The 19,928-nt window shown below is 47.3% G+C and overlaps 1 protein-coding gene across 5 annotated transcripts in view; it reads right to left on the minus strand.

The window, feature by feature from the left end:
• LOC105452192 (tyrosine-protein phosphatase Lar) overlaps positions 1–19,928 on the minus strand; it is a 390,547-nt gene that overhangs the window by 126,189 nt on the left and 244,430 nt on the right. For all 5 annotated transcript variants that reach the window (XM_011693088.1, XM_011693089.1, XM_011693090.1 and 2 more), the window contains one exon: positions 9,960–9,998. In XM_011693088.1, the coding sequence (XP_011691390.1) occupies positions 9,960–9,998 (39 nt within the window). The remainder of the gene's footprint in view (positions 1–9,959; positions 9,999–19,928) is intronic.

Here is a 19,928-nt window from a genome sequence, read left to right on the forward strand (position 1 = left end):
AAAAATAATAGCGGTTTATCGCGGTAAACGCCGATGCGACATCCCGCAGTGTACGCGAGAAATACTTTTAAAAATATTCTTCAATCCGCGCGAGCCTTTTAATTTCAGAGAAAACAATAATATGTCACATGCATGATAAATAGAGATTTCATTTATATAAAATTAAAACCTTTATAAAAACTTAATTCTCGTACAAATTATGAAAAATCATGAATGGAGATTAATGGAAATAAAAGAAATAATTATAGAGACAAATCGTATAAATTATGTTAAACTTTATCAACAGCGACTTCATCTCTCGCGGGTAGAAAAAATAACGAGAAAGAAAAGGGCAGCAAAACTAACTGTACAGTTAAAAAACTAACTGTATATAGATAAAAGCGGTCCTCTTTTTGCGGAAGAAGCAGAAACAAAAATGCGGGGCGAGTAATGAGCGCGAGCTCGTCGTTTTCGCAATGAAAAATTAAACTTGCAAAAATGCATATGTACAAGAGACTCGACGATTCTCTACAGTTGACAGGTACGACCACTCTAATCTGCAAGCGCAGGTCGTTGAACACTTCACGCACGTATGCGCACACGCGCGCGCGCGCACGCGCACGCGCTCCGGTCGGACGTAATTTAAGCTAAATATTATTCCGCCGACGAAGTACGGGTAATTTTTGATCGAATTGCGCATTCGGAATTACTCTTATCCGAACGTATTGTACGTACCTACGGCGCGCAATTGTCGTTCTACCGGAATTGCTCGTAACAGGTCCATTAGTCGACCACGGTCGCTGTGTACACATAGAACACGTACACGCGTGTACAACAAGGCTTGCCCCTTTCGTGTATGCACGTACACGGGCGGTCACGTGTGCGCGTGCGGCGATGCTTTTTATACAATTTGCTGCGATTTTATCTCGTTGAATTCTCTCGCGGTGTAACTTTCGCAGACCAGTCACGGAAAATGGTATGCGGTGCCTTTATCCAAAAGTGTATGTGTGCGTGTGTGTGTGTGTGTGAATTTGAATAACGCAATTACTATTATAGCAAAATTTCAATAAATATAAATAAAAAGGATGTAACAAGTCGGAAAGCTACATTAAATTTGATTTATCCATTTCTAGCTTCACGAGGATATTACGGCGTTTACTTGAAAAGGTAATTTGCAGCGGCGTCGATTTCGACGACATTATTGAAACGCGAATTATACATGGGTAATCGGGAAAGGTTTTTGCGACACCATTTGCGGAGACTGTCGTTTCCCGAGCGATCAGAATCTTCCGTAAGTTCCGCTGTATACCGGTGGAAGCGAGTGCCAGTTAAATTCCGACGTAGCAAATACCGAGTCTATCTCCCGACTGCAGCAGCAGTTTTCGATCTTCCACCGCTAAAAGTGACCGTTTGCCCGATTCCATTAAAAGTGGATGAACGGGGAAACAGAGGGATAGAGCAAAAATAGGAAAGAGGTCGTTCGCGAAGGAGGATCCGTCCCCACTGGCAACTGCACTATCGATTCGATCTGAACTGGTCAGCAATTCAAAATGCAATACAGATAAAGCTCGCGGGAGATATAAAAGTGCCAATGTGCAATTTGTTTCATTTAATTTGTCTGCGTAATTTAGCAACTGCACTTATTTCGCTTCGTATTTTTTTTTTTCGATCGCAGATGCTAAAGTTAGGTCGTGCAATAAAAGACCAAAATTTTTGCTTGATGCCTTTCCTCCACTCTCGGGATATGTCAATGATATATAAATTGCACTTTTACTCACTTATGCACAAGCAGGAAAAAGATTGCTCTTACACGATTATCAATGATTATAGAGTTTTTAAGTATACAAACAATTAAAATCATTAATGCCAAACTATAATTTAATCCGGATAGATCGAAATCAAGCTGGTTAATGCGCATACGCATTCGTTGGCCGCAATCGTAAACGTATCTAGCGCAGGCGCTATTAACCTATTATATTCCAGTAATTGATTTATCATATCTGACTGCTAGCTCGAAATATACGTTGCGAATATAACGAGGATATAATCTTTATGAATTCCAAGCCAATTGCGGCGGAGATTTAACTTTACGTTATTTTTGATGTAATAAATTATCGAGCGTGTGTCCGAAAATGCATCGAATATTTGGGAGGGTTAATTCACATTAGCCATTGATATTTATTTATCCGAAATTTTCCCATTCCCTCGCTATCTTCTGTTCGCGAATAAATCATTTTCGGTGAGAAAATAAAAAAAAAAATTCGCACGGAGAGGCCGATGAATGTGATTTTGATTGAAACGATAAGGGAAAAACACGCAAGAGAGAGGTGTAGGGGCACGTTGTCAAGGCGGGAGTAATAGCTCGGCTCGAAAAATATTGGAAAAGCTTGCACGTGCCCGCCACTCGCTGCTCTTTCCTCCGAGGGAAGAGAGAGAAGACTCGCGCGCTGCCGGTCTTGCATGCGAGCCGGTGAGTGTACACAAAGATTAAACGCCGGTGAAAATTAGATTGCGAAAAGCGAGGCATGCCGTCGTTGCATCCCGCGAAATGAATGTCGGACCACTTTTAAAGAGAGAGAAAGAGAACGAGGGGAGGGGGGGGGGAAAGTGAGGGAGAGCATTCGCGCCGACGAGAAGGGAGAACGCCGTTCTCCGGTGGAAATGAAAATAGTAACACAGGACAAAGACTTTCAGGACGATCCTCGCGAAATCCACGGAAAGTTATCCCGCCAGCCGTAATTCCGCGTGCAACACGCGGCAAAGTGTCGTTCTCGTCCCGCAATAAAGTCATCTGCGAAAAGTGCCAGAGTCCGACCTGCAATCGGGGGATGCGGGTGACCGGGTCGCGGAACAATTTCGCAATAAAGAGAGCGTCCGTATTGGATGCGTACTGTGCGCGCGCGCGAACATGCTCGGACATTTCGAAGCGGATTCTACTCTGTATATACGGCGCGATCGCGCGACTTCTCGCGCGCGAATCGATCGCGAATCCGTATAAAAATGCGCGACGGCAATATCTCATACTTAAAGTTTATAGCTATTCGGCACGGGCTCAGATAACTTGGAGAAAAAGTTTCGCTCCCGGTGTCGACATTACATTTTATAGCCCGCCACGTCGTAATTGAAAAAGTAGCCGATAACGGGGCAATCTGCATGCGATTTGAATAACATTACGCGTTACTGACTACCGAACGTATTATAAAATCGATTCGAGGGCTGGCGAACGCACGCGCGCGAACGATGCCTCGTGACATTGCACGGGAATAATGAAAAAAAAAGAGGGGGTTCTTGAGAGTCGCGTGATCGGTTAGCAATAAATATATTGGTGGAATTTTCGATTGACAAATGAAGAGAACGCGCCGATCGCGCTGCTGGTAACGCTTCAATCAATTTCGTCACGCGGCAAATGCCCGAAAGGCGTGTCCGCGCGAGCGATACTATCGCTAATTAATATCAAAATACGGCCGTATTAAAGCCGTGATTTTCAACGGAGAGCCTGCCGCACGCATCGGAAAACGCGCGAGCCGCCGCTGTAGGAATATTACTGAAAATACGCGGCAATTACATTAACGCGTTTTCCCCGCGGGCTGTCGAGGGCGAGTTTTGGTGGGCGAATCGCGAAACAAATACGGGATGCGTTTAAACGGATTCTGATATACGCCCTGCCCCTAAATAACACCGCGAACGTAAGCGCGCGCGCGCCGCGCGGCGCGACGCAGGGCTCATTTATGGAAACGAAGCGGGGAGGGGCGGTAATTACGGATCGGGAGTCATTTCGGGGCTCGCCGGTACCGCGACCGAATTCGAAAGAGGACGGACCTCCACTCCACGGGGCTCGCTCCGAAATTTCGTGCCGTCCGTCCTCACGTGCGCGGGTCGATACACCGGCGTGTGCGTAATTTCCGATGCGGCTGCAGAGTCGTCGCCCTCCATGTCATCTCCCTCCCACTCACTTAGCGTTGATTGTAAATGCGACCATTTATGCATACATATATATACATATAAATGTTATGCAATGAGCTCGCATCAAATAGTAACGTTCGCGGGAGTGAAAGGTGTCCACAAAGGTGAGACGCCAATAGCGAGGGAGGAGGGCGTGCAGGGGTGACGGTTCGATAGGCGAACCACACATATGCGGCGGCGCAGGTTTATCGTAGATAATTATGGACTTTATTCGCATTTTGGTATCGAAATCCCGGAGGCGAGCGCAGCTCCGTCCGATTTTCGTGCGTGCGGATCGCGCTATCTCTTTCGCGCGTTCGGCCGTACGGTAAATATTAATTTAATTTAAATGGGTTTTCATCCACGCTCTTTTGCGCGCTGATGTACACACATTTCAAACTTTGGCCGAGATGGACGGGCGCCGAGTGCGGCGGTAAGGGCAAGCTTGTGTCTCATTGCTCGAATATGATGTGTTAACAACGCCGGCCAGCGGAATCTGGCCGGGTTAAAATAATGAAAATTTCGCCGGGGCGCGCGCGGCTGCATCGACGTAATACGAGAAAACGTGTACGCTCATTTGAGCAAACATTGAACGAAACAAATGTAATTAAACTGAAATTTATATGGAATAGAACGGGAATTTAATGTCAATATTTTTTTTCTTTATGCCCGACGTTTGCTTCTTTTGACTTGTACTTTTAGATAAATATATCGCTAATATGAATTAACATTTTCCAGATGCTTATAGCTCCTTGTTGCAAAAAGAAATTTGAACACACGTGGGATACGGGGAATCAACGGTTTGAAGTTTTCGAGATATGATTCGCGATTTGCCCTGAATTGTTGTTCGATCAAAATCCTAAATTCTAACAAAAGAAGAATGGCAACTTATTTTACATCCCGCACGAATTATCCGTATATAACAAAAGAGATTGAACACGATTACCCGAATTTCGGGAAACTGGATCAAACTAAGAATACCCCGACCCCATCTATTTTTATTGCGTAATTCGGGGATATTTTCATTGAAAATATCTGATTGACATAAAATAGGTACATTGAAAATATTTTCGTTAACTCTCTCGCTAAAAATATGTAATGCTCTTTTAATTATTTCTCACAGCTAAATTGACACAGATACGAGATTACGTGCCTATATACCTTTCGTGCTAAAAATGTGATACGTTTTTCACCTGATCAAACATTAAACATCACTTTCCACTAAATTCGATCATTTCAAGACTTTAATATGATACGGCGCCGTATACAATTGGATCGCCCTATTTTTCTTTGACGCGCACCGCTAACGAGGGGAGGCCGTTCGTTCGCTCGTTCTCGCGGTTGCCATGACTGACGTCGCACGGTCGGAAAAAATTGCAATTTATTCTCCTTTGGAATTAAAGCGTCCATTACGGCGGGAGCTTGGTATCCGCGCCAGTAACGCCCGGCGGCCCGGTTACTTCCCTATCCATCGCCTAACGTCGCCGGCACTCTAAAACCCCTTTCCGCCCGGCACTTCCGCTACCACCTCGTCCGTTCTTTTCCTCTCCCGCGATAAAGTTACGCCGCTGAAAGGAGCGGACGGGGAGCGGACTCCCCGTCGACGCCGGGCGCGATTTGTCAACCGGGGGATTATCCGTTTTCCGCGTTCCTTTAATGAGATAAACAACGGTGGCGGAGAGACGCGACGCCCGAGCAACGGCGTGGCGTGGGAGGAAAGAATAATTCCTACGGCGACACGAGAAGACACGGCGGAAGATTCGTTACTCTTCCTGCGCGCTTGGTGCCTTCTTAATTTATTCACTCGTCCGCGCCCTCACCGGGAAGAGGTGAATACAGGGCTCCGCGAGTCGAGTCTCGACCCGACGCGTCTCAAGCTCTTCTGCATCCGCGATGTTACACCGCCGACAATGCGAATCATTGTCTGTTGTGGCGTTCCACTTCGAATTTTTCTTAATGCAATATTTCCCTTATTTTCGTCTTCCACCCTCTCTCTTTCTTCCAGTCTCTCCATTCTGATCTACGGTTCATTTATTGAACAGACAGACTCGCGAATTCGCGAGAAATTCTGATTCCCGTTGTGTCCCGATGCATCAATTATGTTTCGCCGCTGACCGAATCGGAATTCGTCGAGGGCATCGGCGAGACAACACCACGAGACCAAATCGCGACTCTCAAATTCCTCGATGGGCGCCATCGATGCATCGGAGCACCAAGTCGTACGGGATAGCACAACAACAACTGCCGCACCGATACGTATGCAAAGCGAATGCGTTTAACCAACTTCTCGCAGAGAATTTCCATTAGTCAGGATAGGAAACGACAGCCCCGTTGAGCGGAAACTCACACGGGGACGGAGCGGGCGGGCTGACGCGAGGGGGGGGGGAGGCTCGGCGATACTGGCTTGTTTTCGAGATACCAAGCCGTCGAATGATTTCGAATCAACGCGTCTGGTAGCGCGTATAATTCAATTTGAATATGTATACCAGGGCCTGCGGCGCGAGTTGGCCGCGCGCGCACATCCGCGTTCCCATCGGGGCTCGCGTAATTCCCGCGTGCATATACAGCGGGTTGTATCTCTTCCTCTCTTCCTCCCCCCCCCTCTCTCTCTCTCGTTTATGTAGTATAGATATTACGTTACAAGAGAATCTATCACTCCTTCTCATCATGCCCCCGTTTTGTCTTGACACGCCATGGTCTTGAGGCGTTTCTTTTTTCATTTATATCTCGCAACCCCTGTCTCTACGACGCGCGTGCGTTTCCCGCATCCGTCGGGAATGGATCACATCGGTTATCGAGCACATTTGCCGGGATACTTTAATCTCTCCCGCGCGCGCGATAATACACGCCCGCGCGACGAAGATATTTTTATAATGCTCGACGCGCCTCGAATTTTTTTACCCGCGCGGAAGCTTTCAAGCGGCGTCACGAGGGATTTCTTTACGAGCGGCATGATGCTGATGGCGGCTGCGGAACGACGGGAGGGCGGCATACACACAGCCCCCGTGTCGAACGACCGTTCCCTCTCTTCCCGACTTAAGAGCGGTGGCAAGTCCGGGTGGGGTTTCGGCGGGCGTGCGATGCGAATGTCGAAGGGCCTGCGCTGAATTTATGCAGATGTATGCCGACAATATTCTAAATAAGTAGGTAGGTACACCCTCTCCGCGCAAACGTCCCTCCGCCGCATCCCGCCACTGGCGAATCCGACCAACCAAACGCGATCATCCACCGTCGTCTTCGGGCTCATTGTAAAATCACAGCGACGGCGACGGCGACGGTGACGGGGTCCCTACGGCTGTTCTCTCGTGGTGGCGTCTCAGCGGCGTCTTCGGCGCAATTAACGTTTCTTAGCCGCTCTCGCGTTTCTCCGAGTGTCTTGACGACGACGACGACGACGACGACGACGACGACGACGACGACGACGGCGGCAGCGGCGAAGCTTCTTGCGGCGACCGGAGAGAACAATCGAAGTCTCAGTGGGAGAGTCCCCGCAATTCGGCGAACTTGTGAATATTCACGAGGCCCCGTCGCGCGCGCATTCGAGGTCTTTCTTGAATTATCTAATCCCGAAACAACGCCACGCGTATTCCTTTTGTAAAACATGCGAATTATACCCGTCCGAAACTTCGTTCGCATTGCTTAGGTACTTGTCGTTTTATCGAATATAAAAATTGAATCCCGACGATTTGTTGTAATTATTTTCTGTTTGTGGATTACACATGGAGAGAACTTTTTTTTAAATTTACCTTGAAAATCATGTTAATCGTGGGACAACATAGTATTTCGATGAATTTTATGTGATTTTCTTTGTTTTTTTATTATGTACTATACAACAAAAATTATTGTAGTACCTACACAGTAAAAAAAACAGAGAAAATCACATAAAATTTGTCGAAATACTATGTTGTCCCACGATTTTCAGGATAAATTTAAAAAAAATTCTCTACGTGCATGACCTATAAGGATATGATTTTATAGTTAATTCTAAAGCATTAATTTATTAATCAGTTAAAAAAATACCATGTACTTGGCAAGTAATTTTCGAATATTTAACGTACTCAATATAAAATATAAAATAGTTATTTAATGATTGAGTTTTAAAGCTATGATGAAGAAGATTTACGGATAATTGCAGTTATTAAAGTTACGCAATTATTATTAAATCTTTCCCTCATTATAAGCTATATTTTTGCGCTTTAATTACTTTACTGTCCGTTTAAGGGAATATTATAAAAGGATAATAAAAGAACAATACCCATTAATTTTATTCTGAAATTAATCGATTGTGCCATTTACCATGGAGGATCTCGCACTCTTGATTCCTACATCATATAAATTTATTTTCATCGCTCGTATAAACGCTCCCATTTCTTTAACCCAATCGTCGTTTAGAAACTCATAGACGGTGCACTTAACGGCGTCGAGGGTCGAGGGAGGATGAAGGGTAATACCTCGGCGAATTTCAGCGGTCGAGTGCACTCTTGCCGAGCGATGAGAGGGCAAGGACGACTTTCAATTTACGCAAGAACCACCGCCGTCACGTATGCGCATAGATTAGTAGGTCGCCCTGCGACGTAGACGTAGCGCCCTAATCAGCACTTGGCGTTTTAACGCGGTTAATTGCGCTTCAATTAGCCGGGGGTCGTGCCTCCTCTCATCCCTTCCAACTGAAGGCGGAGAGGGGGAAGGGGGGGAGGTTGGGACTTTCTTGCTCCTGCCGTTGCTCGCGCGAGGAGCAACGCGGAGGAACTTTCGCGATCGTCGGGCCGTAGCGTGCAATTAGGTGCAAAGTCCCGTGCATTAAGAAGACCGGCAAGAACCGTTAAAAGACATTGCCGACAGAAGATTAGTCGACGATAACGTCGGAGTTACATTGCCGTTAAAACGGCGCATTAGCGTAATGCTCGAGTGTGTTATTTTTCCCCCGGAAAAGACGGTATCTCGCTTTCGCTTCTCGTTACGCGGTACTCCAATCGGCGACTGTTACGCGAGCGCCTCGAGGCGCCTCGGGAGCGCGTATACGAGAGAACGAGCGTACGGATAGACTTCTGCAACCCCGTCCCCTCCCTCCCCCCACCCCACCTCGCGTAAGGCAGACGCGAGAAAATTATAACGTAATCGTTACGTCGCACGCAACGCTCGTGAGGTGAAGGAGATCGAAACGCAGTCTCGAAATTCGCCTTCTCGTGCCGGCTGGGCAGCGTACCCGCGTCGCTATCGGCCGTGAAATAAATCACAGAATCAATTCTGATACATACCGGGTGGCGCCATAAATAAAAGTGCGGGATAAAACCAGAGATACCGCGCCGTAGATCGCGATGTCTGTTACGTATAACCGGACCGGGTATAGAGAGTGGGGGAGGGAGGGGGAGAGCGGAAACAAATGACAGCGCATAAGCGGGTGGAAACACTCGAAAGTCGGTTGTTGCCGCGACGGTCGACACGGTGGTCGCGCGGAATTTGAAATTCAAAGCGTTCGAGGGGGGGAAAAGCCGGCCGATAACGGGTGGGTAAGAGAGAGTAAACAGATAGGCGAGAGACGAAGAACGAGCGCGGAATGGCCGCGAGAGACCCGTGGGCAAAAATACACATTAGTGGATTTGAAATTTAGATACCGGCCCTGCCCCACTTCACCCCTTAACCCCTGCAGGGTGAAATTGAGCAGTCCGTGCGCGAAAACAGAGGCCGATTTGCGGGGCGGCAAGGAGCGGCTTCGGCTTGCGGTGGCGGCCCCTTACACGCCGCGCGTGTCTCGAAACGCCCGATTCCGAGCCTGATCGATGTTACGTGCGCGAGGTCCACTTCTTCTGACCTCGTTCCTCCTCCCCCTCTCTCCCTCCCTCCCTCCCTCTTCATCGTGCACGGGGGAGTGTATTTTTGCCAACGAGCCGCGTACGGGTCCGCATTCGTTCCACGTTGGGTTCTACGTGTGCGCGAGCGCGAGCGGCGCCCTAGATGTTAGCCGGGCGGATAACATCGGGGGCGCTCTCGCCACCCTCTCCCCCCCCGGGTTACGGGAGAGCGTTGTTTGTACTTACTTGTCATGTACGTGATGTAGTGCGAGTCGCTGATGTTTCCTGAAAGAAGCTCGTTGAGTCAAGTCGTAGTACGTAGCGTCCCCGGCGACGCCTCGCGAGCCCGCGCGGGGCACGCACGCGGGGCGCGCGTGCTGTGCGTGCGCGTTCGTGACGCGCGCGCTTTGCGTTACGCGGATACGAACACCATGACATTTCATTTCTGTGTCGTCGATACCTCGCTGCGCTGAACTAAACACGCCGGCTTTATTTATCTAATTATATTGCCCATTAGAGAGCCGGCGCGGCGGGAATTAATCACGTACATTAGCGCATTGATTAGTTCCACGCGCCTAGATTTATATATAAAGAGAAGGCAAATAATATTGTGAAAGTTAATTGTCCCCTCCCCTTCCCCCCTCCCCCCGCTACGCTATGCTTTTCGTGTTTACCACCGCGCGAGTGTACGTATCTGATCGCACCCCGACAATGGAGTAAGGAGTATATACGCGGAGGCTTTCGATATCCCTCTCGAATTTCATCGCCATACTGCGTCGATTTCGAAGCCACGAAGGCATGCCATCGACACGCGACTTGCATCCCTCGATAATACAGTCGCGCGCGCTCTCGGGGAGCCGTGTCGATCTCCTCCGACTCCGGAATATTCGCGTGTGTGAAAGCGCCGGGGCATGGCACGAACCCCTCGGGAGGCACGAAAGGTGGCCGCGCGGGAGGGTTGAGAGGAAGGGTGGATGGGGCGATAGGGGGAGGGAGGGAGCGTACGGCATGGTTTGCGAGCGACTTGGTCGGCAGCTGTCGTGAAAGCTCTCGGAAAAGCGTGAAAGCGCGAGATACGTTTTCGCATGCGTTCCCGTTCGCGGAATATAACCCGTCGTCACCGCGTCGCTGACAATCGCGATATTTTTACGCTCGATGTTTAGCATTCATTCTTGTATGGCCGTTGAAACGTGTATCTCGTGTTCGCGCGAATAAATGAATCGCCAATGGCACGCTTTAAAATTCAAAGTATCCTCGCGCTGCGAGGGGGGGATTAAAACGGAAAATTATAACTTCTGCCAAAATTATGCGGAGGAGAAAATCGTACGGTCTATATTTATTCTTTCGCTAATATTATTAGTTCCATCTATCATTGGTATGGATATAATTATATTACCGAATATAGACATAATCATATACACCGAAAATATAATTATAAAGCTCTCTAAAATAAGATGATGGAGATCTGATAACGATTCATTATTGAAAACTGACATATCAAATTTATAGTCTAATTTTACATCTACTTATAATTTTACATACTTTTTATGCTTTTCACGTTTAACAGAAAGTATCTCTTTCACTTTAAAATGTGTTAATATTATAACAATCGTAACAATCTGCTGCCATAATTCTAATGTGTTTAAATCGTTCTAAATTCAATATTTAATCCTGTTCGTCTGATCATCTATTATTCTACTGTGTCTGACCCATCTACTGTCGCTCTATCTATACTAATAATCGTGTTACAAAATTTAATTGGTTTTTTAATCGTGACCGCAGACATATCGCTACAAATAATGTAATAATTTCAAAGACATGTGTAATTCATTCAGCAGCCACCACTTTTCGTAATAATAACGCAAACGCGCTCCTTCATGCGTGAAGCCTCCCGCAGACAAACAGGCGGGTGCATCCCAAGATAAGCAATCGCGACGTCGCCATTTCGGGCGCGTACGTCAACCAAACCCAACTGTTATTCCGTCTTGTTTGCGGAGCTCTCGTCGACGATACGTCGCGTCGTCTCTCATCGTTGAAGAGATTTCTCTCCCCGAATAGAACGGAATATTAATTTGGCGAGATTGCGCGAGAAGGTATCGGCACACGCTGCCTCTTCTCTTACGACAGGGCCCCCGGTGGATGTAAATTAACTTTGAGAAACAATCTTGTCGTTAACTTGGCGTATAATAACGCGGGCGTGGTATCGCTACGCTCCTGCCCTTTCGCACCCTTCGCTGCCATCGGGAGATGCCCGTCTCCTTCGCGGCGGTACGACAGCCCGATCGCTCTCCCCCCGTCTCCTCATCGACGTCGAAGAGTATTTATGCGATATATTTTATCGTGTCTTTCATTCGTTTCGCGACACGACGCGCCGGTCCCCGCGTAATAATCCTCGGCCATCCTTCTTCCGTTTTCCCCGCTTGATCCCGGAGTTTATATCTCGCGATTATTCATGACAGAGGCGGCAAGTTGCGCGCCTCTCCCCGCCCGTCACCCCTTCGTACTTTCCCCGATTTTATTCGCGCCCGCTCTAACGGCCACTCATTAAATTTGCCGCTTTTAATAATCGAGGCAACGACGACGACTCACGTTCCCGATAAGGAGTCATTACACCCCCCCCCCCGCCACGGTTTTATATTCGCATAACGTAAATATAAGTTTGCGCAGAGCGGAGGAGCGAAATTATGCGCCCGAGCAATGTCGGTGTATCGGTGAGAGACGGGCACCCGTAAATGTATTGCCCGAGATTATTTTCCCCGTCGTAAAAAGTTACGTGTCACAGGCCTTACACGCTCCGTGCGACAGGCACGGGAACGCGAAAATTGCCACCGTCGCCATGAGAGCCATGTGAGGTTTTTATGATGGGAATCAGGAGCGCACCAAAGCGAGTCTAGCTGATGAGCCCGAGTATCATTCTTTTATTTTTTCACCTCACCTCCCGGGAGTAGTTCTTTTTAATATAGTACATACCATATAAAAGAGAAATTGTACATGCCCGGACGTTTGTTATGTTAATCTGATGAGAATTAAATCCGACTCCGGTTAATTTGTGAGAAATATTTTTCATAACATGTCCAGAATTTCTCAAACGCTGGCGCTCCTTTCGCGCCCTTAGCCATCCTCAAAAAGATATATATACGGTCGATGTTGAGCGAACAGCGGAATTTTACCGACGAGCGAGAATCCGAAAACGGCCGGAGTATATAAATGCATTTTATAATTAGTTCCTCCATTGCGCGCGGGCTAACGTTAAATTAACGTCAGCCCTCGGCGTTATGACGAAGTTGCCGTGCGCGGTAACTTGCGAGCGCGATACGTCACGGCCGTTGGCAGAGGGAAATCCATGCGGGCCGGCATAATGCGAATCTATAACTCAACTCATGCATCTCGTTATCGCGAATTGGTGTGCGCCCCGTCTCATCGAATCCCGATGACAAAGGCGTCCCTCCACGCCCGCGTTTCAGGCATCCTCCCTGACACTTCTATTCATCAGAAAAAATATCGAACCCGGGGCTTCAAACAAACATTTGGTTTTTGCAAACGACAGTTTTAACTCGTTTTTATGTTCCCCGTTGTGTTTATTTTTCAGCACGAGCGGGACAAGTTTATCTGATGTGTGTACCGATCATAAGTGAAGATTGTCCGTCCCAATAATCGCGCGTAAATACGCCCGTTGCCGGAAAACCGGGTCACCCGCAGAAAAATATGCGGGAGAGAAAAAAAAATACAACCGGCGAAAGAAACGCGTTCGCGCGTTAGCGATTTGATACATATGTATCATATGTTTAAACAGAGATCCGTCATATATATGCGTCATTACCGTGAACCGAGTACGATGCCATGTCGGCATCGTGGCTCGACGATCCGTATATAACTGACCTATTTACGTGGCCGCGGCCATGGCGCCGAGATACGTATCGCGATCACGTGTATATACCCGGAGCTCGATCGTATTCTCGTGCGAGTCCGGGGGATCATGCGAGCCGGTCGCGCGGCACAAAGGCAAGTATTCGCCTCTCGCTCGTTGAGACGGGCAAATAGAGCGACTCATTTGCGAGAAGACGCACGAACGTCTCCCAACTCTGGCACGTCGCGACGACGTAAAAATCGCGCGCGCACACTTAGATACGTACGTGGACGACGAGGCTCGGACAGAATTCGAGGATCGGTTATTAAAATTTCGTGTCCGCGCCGTCGGATTCCGCAAATTCTGACACCATCAACGGTAGCATTCCACTGCGGATTGACAGATGTGTACGTGCGCGTATACGTACGCGCGCGTGGCACTCCGGCGCGTGTGCGCGTGTACGGGGCGCGATTTTTATTATCACTCATTCCGCGCGGTCTCCCCTTCGTCAGGCATTCCGGGGCTATCAGACCGCGGCACATTCACGCCGTCGAATTCCTACGGAGCTTTCCCCGGCGCGGCGGCGGGGAGGGATGTCTATCTTAATGGAAGAGCAAGACGTCCGCCTGACGCTCGTGCCCCCGGCGGAACTCAATATAAACGGCGCGAGGGGAAGGAATTTTATGGCGCATCAGACTTGACACTGGCTAAATCGCGGCTTATTGTCGATATTATATGCCGGGACGGTGAGCGCGAATAGCTCGCGCCGTCGACGTAAAATGAATCGTTTCGCTCAATTTTCATCGTTCGCGAAAACTCATTCAGTTCAATTCCCTCAAACGTTTCATACTCCCGTTAGGATTCGAATCGCACATTCGGTGCGATTTGGAAGAAACTTAGAACGGATGTGTAAAATGCAAAATGTTTTGCAAACGGTCGGAATCACAAAGGTGCAATGTGCCAGCTGAATTAATTCGGCGGTGTCATCGGTCGCCTGCGGCCGCTTACCGATTGAGTTTAATGACCGGCGTTCTGATTTCGCACGCGCAGTATGCAGAATCGGTTTCTCACGGGGCTAGTGATGTACAATGTTGGCGAGCGCGGTGAGACCGCGACACGCGGGAACCCGGCAGCGCGAATTTGCCTATTACATTCGATACTTCTTAAACTACGCGGCAGTTCCGTAGTAGTTTAGGCTATTCACCAATCTCAGCGTTCCCAGGGGAAGCAGAAGTAAGTACCACAGCGCACAAAGACGCTCTACATTACGCTTGTACGGATTACAGAATTGTCGCAGCGATAGAAATAAAATTTTTATTTAATTCAATCCCCAAAATCGGGAATTACATATGCTACATCTCATGAAAATCGATATAATCTTTTTCCTGCATTGCGGAAGTAACGATACATTTGCAATAATTTCAATAAAAAATAAAATGTGCAATTTGCGCGAATTGAATAATGATATGAAGTGATCACAGAGCGAAGCAGTTAATTAGAGCGTCTTTGTGCAACTTTACCGCGTTTGCATCTTCCAATCAAGTGACAAGTAGTTTAGCTAATCGTCGTTTAGCGGTACCAGTAATAGTTAATAAGAGGAAAATTAGTCATATCCAACTGCGATACAGTTATATAACATTATCAGCGAAACTGGGTAACGCAGCAGTATATATGACGCGGCACGTATTTCCTTCGCTCCCCTTAATTTCATTGGCAATATTCAGATCTTCGCGAGTTTCCTGAAATCCCATCTATCCTACATATACCCATCCTATCCCTCTTTCTCGCTCTCTCGCAATTGCTGTGCCGAAGTTTCAAATTAATTGACGTTAAACCTGCTTCGTGGCGCTTCGGATATGATGATACGCGATCAATATAGACCAATATACCGCGAATGCATCATGCGAGATAGCTTGTTTGTCAGCTCATTCATAACATCCAGGTTCATAGACCGGGGGCGCATTTATATTTATCCTGTGACAGATTTTAAAAAATCGCGAAAACTGTAAGCGCAAAATAGTATTTAGAAATGTACACAGTTAGAAAAGATTCGATTAAGTATTTTTTATGTTACTTATGAAAAATAAGCAATTTATATTCACAGCTTATTTACCATCAACATTTATGTATTTAAAAAATATATTAATTGTAAACTTTTAAAAAATGATATACTGAGGATACACCTGAGTAGCACCTGATTTAGACTGCGCGCTAATCATTTTAGCCATTACATTTATCACTCCTGAGAGAATAAAGCTAATAATGGAGGAGCAATTAATCTAGACTTAGCTAAGTTCGATATTTCGATATACCGCCGTAATCTTTGTCAAAGGACGGATTTCGTTCTAAGATTCTATAACGACGACGTTCTAGAAGCATGTCCGAATGTTGGTCGATGAGCGGTTGGTCCGAATTTCGCGGACGAGACAAGGACGGACCGATTTCAATTGTCGTCGCCCGACGTCGTAGACGTCGACGTCCTTGTCGGCAGTTCCACGTTTCGAATGGGCCATCTCCGCTATCCCGGGGCCGCTAAGAGGGTGGAATTGATTAAATAATTGGCCCCTTAGATCGGTCGGCTAGTTTCTGGAATGAATACGTTGGCGCCCGGCCAAATCCCGGCTTGAGCTCCCGAGGAACGCAGGGAAGAAGGGGACGAAACCACCAATCCGGACAAAGTGCCGCGAGGACAGTAGATGGCTTAATAATGGTTTCGATTGGGAATGGGAAATCTGCTTGTCACATCGGTTATTAGTTTCGAGAAGTTAGCACCTTTCGCGGCCGCGCCTACGCCATCGTGTGTGTCAAGTTTCTAATCTACTGGGGACAGTTCGATAAAACTGGCCATGGAATATCGATTAATGGAAACGCGGTTCTAGAAAGAGAGAGAAAGAGAGAGAGAAGAAAAGAGAGAGAGGGGGGGGGCAGAGGCAAAAGATGTATGTAATATCGAATTCCGTTTCCCGCTGGTTTTCCAATAAACTCACCATTTCGAATTTGTGTACACGGAATATGGACTCAAATCTTTTTCCTGTGATTGCACCGCAAGCCCAGGAGAAATCCTACATTAAGAAATCTCACCAGCCTTGACCAACGTTTTCGCACAATATGGTGTCCGAGATGAAATATTTTTCCTCAAAATAAAATATACTTTTTCGAGAGAGGATATCGTAGGAATCGAGTACGGAGGGGCAATCGATAAGCCGCAGCTTGCCAGTATGTTGTGCATTTGCGGGACCTCAATGCGACACTTATTTCATTTTCTCTCTTTCTTCCTTTTTATGAAACTGAATCACGTCTGATCGATCAGATAATGCTAATGCGGTCTACCGGCATAAGCCAGTAATTTTATTCAGTCGGCAACTTTGTTGAAACTAGCCAGTGGTGGTTCGGTACTCCTGACGTGTTAAAGACCTCAAAGACTTCGCGTGATATCCCTTCCAGGAACGCGTTCCAGATGATAATGGAGGGCATGCGATTAAAACGACTGCTGACCGAACTATTATACTAATTAGAGCTTCGGTTCTAGGACTTGTACCGTAATTTTAATGCCACTTCGCCCGTGCCATACGCTAAATCTCAATTAAACTCATTTAAACCATGAGACTTGATTACTCTTACATAAATGTGTATAATATACGCACAAATACACATATAATGTTATAAAAGTTTCAATCCGCAATAGAAAAGATCTCTTAGATAAATTGAGCGTATTTTATTATAAAAATGACGAACTCCCTTCTGGATTCTTGGAATCGTGTTTTATAAATTTAGCTTGTTTATTGCAAAAAAAAAAAAACATCAGAATATAGAAATATATAATACGCAATTTTTGAATTCTATCAACGAAAAATATGATAATTAAATCCTGATCCACGATATTTAAGCGGGTTAAGCAAATACATTAGCGCTTGCTATTTCTCTCGATTAAGAGAATAATAATTTTGAAATAGAGAGAAATCTTATTTTCGGGCGCAGCCTCCGTGCCAGGCCGCGCGGTATTTCAGTTCTCGATATCTCATAACAGTGGGTTAATCGATTCCCGTAAGTGGTTTTCCTGTAATATTCCCGAAAACGTAATCTGACTTGACCGTATTTCTGCGGAAACGAATCGGAGCGATTTCGGTGGGGGCCCTCAGATAATGGACATAAATATTCTCAGCCGGGTTTTTCGGATTTATATTTCGCGTCCGTATCAGGGATCTCATTTGCATCGAGAATTTACCGTGGGCGACGGGGAAGCGTTCGCCCGCAAACCGGACCGAAGCGCCGCAAAACAGTGCGACCACCGCTACACACGGACGCTAACGCGGGCCGCGCTCGATTGCGCGCACCGTGGCTAAGGTCAGGGCAAACAAAACCAAAAGGAAAGACATAGACGACGCGAGAAATGGAGGGGAAAAAAAGCGGGAGAGAGAGAAAGAGAGAGCTACCGTTCGGACGGGTCGACCGGTTTACCTCGCCAGCTAGCTGAATTATTGAAAAATAATACTCCCCGTAGCCTGAGAATGAAATATTATTCTCAGCCCGCTTCGTTCCGTGCGAACGCTTTATGAACAACTGCTTTTCTCAAAGAGGCCCCGCGACTTCATTAATCCTTACGGTAACGCCGGAGAATCTGACTAAGCTTAATCAAATATTTTGCTCCCTGATTTGAAAGAGGATAATGGTCCGAGGCACTGGAACGAACGCGCGAAAGTGCGACTATCCAGCTCGATGTTCTGCAATTTATTCATGATACAACCTGTGCAAGTCTAAATATTTTAATAGCAAAATAACCACAAGAAAAGGATAATTGTGCGAATGATCTTTAGGAGCTGTTTTTACAGGATTGTTTCTTTAAATCGCATTTGCCTAGATTGATCGATAAATCTGACTTTATATTACGGCACATTTTTGTGAGGAGGCGAGGCAGCTTCAGGGCGAAATCGTACGCGTGATTCTCTTTTACGAGTTTCTCGCTCAGTTTCACGAGTTAAGCAACGCTACGCAGTAAGAGAAACGTAAGCGGCGAGCATGCGAAACGGGGTGAATCGAAGAGAGAAAGAGAGAGGGGGAGAGAGAGAGAGAGACTGTTGATGAAAGACGCGACATCAAGATTCGTGTTTTCACATCCTACGACTCGTTTTGCTTCCCTCCCTCTCTTTCTCTCTCATCTTTGCCCTGGAATTTCTGCCGTCCGTGACGCTGCAGCTGCAAAAACAGTCTAGGATTTTTATTCGAGTTTTATGATTTAAATCGCATACTCCGCGATATTCTCCCACCCACGTTGCCAAGGAGTAGGAGGCGCGCGATCGAGTCAGCAGTTGATTTTATGCTTTATTTTTATGGCTTTACGTGTGGCAGGCTCCTGTGGCCCCCGGCCGCAATATGCAGCGGATAAATTCTATATCATTCCCTTCTCGTAACCCACTAAATCTCTCCCCCCCCTCCCCTCCCAGATTCTATCTAACGGACGAAAGTTGATCTTATCTCGGGGTTCCCCTTGTCGCAACCGCGAAGGAGTTACGCGTTCCGTATTACGCCTAAATGATGCTGAGTCACACGCGCGAAGTATTATAAACGTAAAATACCGCTTCAATAAAATGCTATAGCTGATGCTTTTAATTCGCCAAGAATAAACACTGGCCTTGTGTACTTAGGTCGAGAACTTTATTCAAACACTCGTTGGTTGTTGGCCTATGTAGATTAACGTTGCGTCAGGTGATACGCTCTAGGCGTTCCGCGGGCACAGGCTATGCTCGACAGTTGCTTCACCCGCGATCGCCCGTTCGCGATAGGTTTACAAAAGGAGACCCGCTATTCATGCGCGATCGAAATGCCTCACCCGTAATGGGGCGCCTGACGAGGCAGTTAGCCGCGAGATTGAAACGTGCGCGAATTCCGCCTTCATGCGCGGGGGTGGAGGGGGGGAGGGGGAGAGGAGGGAAAACGTCCATATCTGCGGTTACACAACGTACACCGCTGCGGTCGTTCCTTCTCATAGATTGCACAATGCACTCGGCGACGATGCGTGTGCATCGGGATGTTCACGTGCCGCCCCCGTGCCGTGAAGCCCCGGCGCGCCAGCGCGGCTATGATCAGGCCGGCGTAATAACGAGAAAGCATAAATTGACAATTTGTCCCGGCGTATTGGTTTCCCTGGCCACGAGCCGCGTCCGATGCAATAATTGGTATACGCTGTCAAGTGCTACTCCGCCAACGATAGCTGCAACCCTCACCTCTACCGCCCTGCCCGCTGTACAGCGGCCAACCTGCGCGCTCGCACATCACCCGTTATCTCTCCTCTTGACGGCGCTATACCCTCGACCATCGGTGCCGAAATTTGACGAAGATGTTTAGAGCGCGCGGTGGAAAATAAACCGATC

Source organism: Wasmannia auropunctata, unplaced genomic scaffold, assembly GCF_000956235.1.
Source record: "Wasmannia auropunctata unplaced genomic scaffold, wasmannia.A_1.0 LD336036.1, whole genome shotgun sequence".
NCBI classification, from domain to species: domain Eukaryota; kingdom Metazoa; phylum Arthropoda; class Insecta; order Hymenoptera; family Formicidae; genus Wasmannia; species Wasmannia auropunctata.